Source organism: Pundamilia nyererei, unplaced genomic scaffold (genome assembly GCF_000239375.1).
Source record: "Pundamilia nyererei isolate P.nyererei 1_Seehausen unplaced genomic scaffold, PunNye1.0 scaffold00349, whole genome shotgun sequence".
Lineage (NCBI taxonomy): Eukaryota > Metazoa > Chordata > Actinopteri > Cichliformes > Cichlidae > Pundamilia > Pundamilia nyererei.
The window spans coordinates 454,230-458,307 of NW_005187750.1; the positions used below are offsets into that span (position 1 = coordinate 454,230).

Here is a 4,078-nt window from a genome sequence, read left to right on the forward strand (position 1 = left end):
TGCACATTTCCCTTGGCATTCTGTCTAACGGCCAGCAGGGGCTACTCTGGTTGCAAAAAGTCTTAAGAGAGCATGACCTTACTGCACTTTCCCGATCAGTTTATGCTCTCAGTCTCCTGTTTCCAGTCTTACCCAAGTGTTGCTTTTGCAATTTAAGTTCTTTTGAGTAAATGAAGGTATGAATTTATTTATCATGAGTTTTTCTTTAGTCAAATGTGGTTCAAAACACTACAATGGTAACACGACGTGAATGTTCAGCCTGAGGATTCACACAGTACTTCACACACCTTTGGCATAAGTGTATATGTAGTCTATGTGAAGAAGAAGAAGAAGAAGAAGGAGGAGGAGGAGGATAAGAATGAAAATGAGGAGGAGGTTAGCCACTTTTTTGTTTGATTTGGCACAGATTTTTTTCTGGATGCCCTTTGTGTTGCAACCCTTCCACTTATCTATTATTAAAGATAAACTTCTGCATCACCTATAAGATAATGTCTCCAGTCAACTAATTATGTTTCATATAATAAATATGTTGATACCAAAGTACTGTAGTACATACAGTAGTACATCTTTGTTCCAATTACCAAGAAATTAAAGCTGAAAGCAGCAATTATGAAGACTTTGCATCTTTGAAATTGTGCATGAGAGAAACTTCACGGGCAGCATGTCGATGCCTTCAGAGCAGGACTCTTATTGGATGCTGCATAAAGAAGACAAGCTTGTTTCCAGGTTGGAGATTGTTGAACTTAACTCCATTATCATCACTGACTGCTTCCACTTGATAGCCGCCCACATTACGGGCGTTGCAGTAGATGTGGTCTTTGGAAATTTCAACTATTTCACACTCAACTGATACCGTATTAAACAGTTCACCAAATTTCCAGTTTTTGCCATGACTACCACTATACAGTGAGAGTGCATACGATTTACTGTTTGGTAAGAAACAAGGTTTGCAGCAAAAGGAAGTATAAGCATAAACTGGGATAATCAGTCGACCACTCTCTGCTGGAATACCATGGCCTGGCCCAACAGCAAATGTGGACCAGTTTTTTATTTCACTCAGTTCGTCCGTCAAATCGATCACATCGCTCCAGGTTTCTCCGAGATCCTCACTTGTGATGAAGCAGAGACGGGTCCGGTTGTCACAGTTTTCTTTCTGGTACATTTCAGTGATAGCGTCTTCAACACAGATGAAAAACAGGAAAAGTTTGTTGTTGACCTTGCCATACACCGAGCAGGGGTTCATTGGACGGTATCCTTTGATAAGTGCCTTTTCCACCTCTTTGAGCTCTGACCACTAAAAGAGAGATTGTTCAGGAGTAAACAAAACAGAACAGTTTAAAACAGGAGCGTAATTAACAAGTAATTTAGAACTGAAATGGTTGATTATCACTATTACCCCAACCGTCTTCTTAGAGGATCCCTCCTTGATCTTTCCTGTTCTCATAACCAGCTTTTCTCCGCTGGCATCATCTGAAGTCTTCCTCTGCTCTGCAAAGGCAAATAAAGTTTTACTTTCTCTCTCATACAGAAGAGCAGGGATCCTGTAAACGTTTCCAGCAGTTTCATTAGATGTAAAAAGAGTTTGCTTCTGCAGCTGAGCTTTTGGTAAATGTACGGTGAACATGGTTGGTGTCCTTGCATGCAAAACGACCATGTAATAAAGGTCTTGCTGGTTATATCTCTATGACTGTCAAAGTTTGTCTGATGGGGATTTTATAAGGCTGGTTTGTACACAGTGTGACTTTTCATTTTCTGAAGAAATTATTAACATTTCAGTGAGCTGAAGTCTCCCCTTGTTGAGAAAGTCAAGTCCAAGGAAAGGGGTGGTTCCGGAAAACAAGCTTAGATCAGAATTAACATAACCCGTCTGTGTAGGCAACTACCTCAGCAAACAGACACAACCCAGGTAGCATAAATTAAGCATTACCGGTTGGATGTGTGAAAAGCAGCCACTTGTTCAAGTTCTGGCTTGGGTCATTTTTTGTATTTGCACTTTCATTTTGAGTTGGAAAGGACACCACACTTCCCTGCCAGTCTGAATTTGTTTACACAAGCTTCCCAGTAGATTAAAGTGTGCTAAAATTAATTATAATTACTGACAGCTTCCAGTCAAGAGCCTTTGTCACGATGAGCATTGCAGTAATTTGAACTGAGGTCTTTTTCACCATGAACCTCTGTCATTTCACATTTACCTGATCTTGCAATGATCATACTGCATTATTTGACGTGTACTGCCCTCTTCATCACTGGAACTACAACGAATATCAAGTAATCAGTATAAAGTGGCACGATCTGTTTGAATACCAGTGATTACAGTGCTCTCTACACAGACCAAAAGGCTTTTGCTTGTCTTCTCATACACATCATGTACACCCATGTGTATTAGGCTATGGTAGGGGTATCAGTTTAAAAGAGACGGCATCAGTTCGTAAATAAAAGAAGCAGCACCATGCATCAGTGGGACATTTTAACAAATTTGTCCCAATCCATACAGTCTTTATAAATAGTAAATGAACCCAAACTTTGCACCAAAATCTCAGCAATCGTCTGTTCTTCTATTCTAAAATTGTACCCAGTGTTAAACTCTTTAATTCTAAAGCTACACAAATTATTTATGGTATTTCAATATATCAGAATATACAAATACTGAAGCTTTGTTTACACGTTTACATATCTTTAAGATGAAAAGATGTAATACACAAGTCTCTCTTAGGAACCATGTTTCTATATTGATCCATGACAGGTAATCTCTACTAGGAAGTTTGATGTGACTCATAAATGGTCTTTTACCATTCGTCTTCAACCGAAATGACCCTCAGAGTACAGTCTGCTTTTCATACTCAGTTCTACTGAGTTTTATTCGGCTACAGCTCACACACACACTCTCAGCCCTTGTAAAAAAAAAGTGTGTGTATATTTCATGGTAGCCCAATAAAGTCAGCTGGTAAAGTCTGAGGAGGAGCCTTTGAGATGTGAGTCCTGTGACAGTAAATATGCTGCAGCATTTCAAGCAGGAGACCCCTTCCATTAAAACCTGCAAGAGACAGATGATATACAGCAGCAGGGCCACAAACTCATATTTCATTTATACATCTGTGCAGCAAGTGGAAGAGTTTATCGAAGGAGTGGAAATTAGTGAGTCAAAATCTTACTTATTTCATAATTTCAATTTACTGTTTATTCAGTCTTGAATATGATTAACCTTTCATCTCGTTTATTACAGGAAACAGGAAATCCTGTTCAAGGAAGGATTTTTATAGCTTTATTTGTTTCGCACGTCTCCCTTCAAACTGCTGCACTTTCTCGATAAACAGCACAAAGGATCCTTGGAGCACTTTCAGAAGGATGACACCAAATATCTGTACTGTTACAGATTCTGTGAGGAAGGACATTTCTTTTAAATTTGTTCTTTAAATTTTCTTTCCTTTTCTTTTTCTTTTTTTAATATCTAACATTTCCCTTAGCATTGTTTTTTTTTTTTTTTTGCCCTTTCACTGTATTTATAAAACATGGATGTCATCTCCAGCTCTCAGGAGAGAAACATACTCCAAGTTCCTGATGTGCCTTCTGTCCAATGGCCAGCAGGGGCTCCTCTGGGTGCAGAACCAAGTCTTACAGTTTTTTCTGAATGCTTAAACCCTAACTGTGATTCCTGTAGCACAATCTCTAAAACTATTCAGACTTATAGCAAAACCACTCACTGAGTTTGCAAAACTAAAAGCACAAAAACTGCTTTGCACTCAGTTTGCAATTTTGTAACACACACTTTGCAAAACTGTAGGCACAATTCACTGCACAACACTCAATTACCAAATTTCCAACACACTCCTAGCAAAAGTATACACATGTATGGCTATCATTAACACTAATTTGCCAACACTTTCACATGTGAAAACTTTTTTAGATAATTAGTTCACTTTGCAATCAGCCTAAGCACTATACAGTTTTTGCCCGTTGCTTGAACACTATAAACCCATGCTTAGACTAAAGTAACCCAACTTGAAGCTTTTGTTACCATACCTCAAACACATGTACCCATACCTTAAACAAAAGTGCTGCTTTGCACCCTAGTTGCAAT

The 4,078-nt window shown here is 38.7% G+C and overlaps 1 protein-coding gene across 1 annotated transcript; it reads right to left on the reverse strand.

Moving 5' to 3' along the window:
- Positions 1-673: 673 nt before the first annotated feature.
- On the reverse strand, positions 674-1,624 carry LOC102209533 (sialidase-3-like). Its single transcript, XM_005752241.1, has 2 exons — positions 1,391-1,624; positions 674-1,294 (listed from the first exon to the last, which is right to left on the reverse strand). Exons 1-2 carry the CDS (start codon positions 1,622-1,624, stop codon positions 674-676), a joined length of 855 nt encoding a protein of 284 aa, XP_005752298.1.
- Positions 1,625-4,078: the final 2,454 nt, after the last annotated feature.

Excerpts from the sequence above, each read along its gene's own strand:
- LOC102209533 (XM_005752241.1), bottom strand. The coding sequence starts at position 1,624 with ATGTTCACCGTACATTTACCAAAAGCTCAGCTGCAGAAGCAAACTCTT. Across the intron at positions 1,295-1,390 it reads AGAAGACGGTTGGGGTAATA|TGGTCAGAGCTCAAAGAGGT; the intron begins GTGATAATCAAC and ends TCTCTCTTTTAG.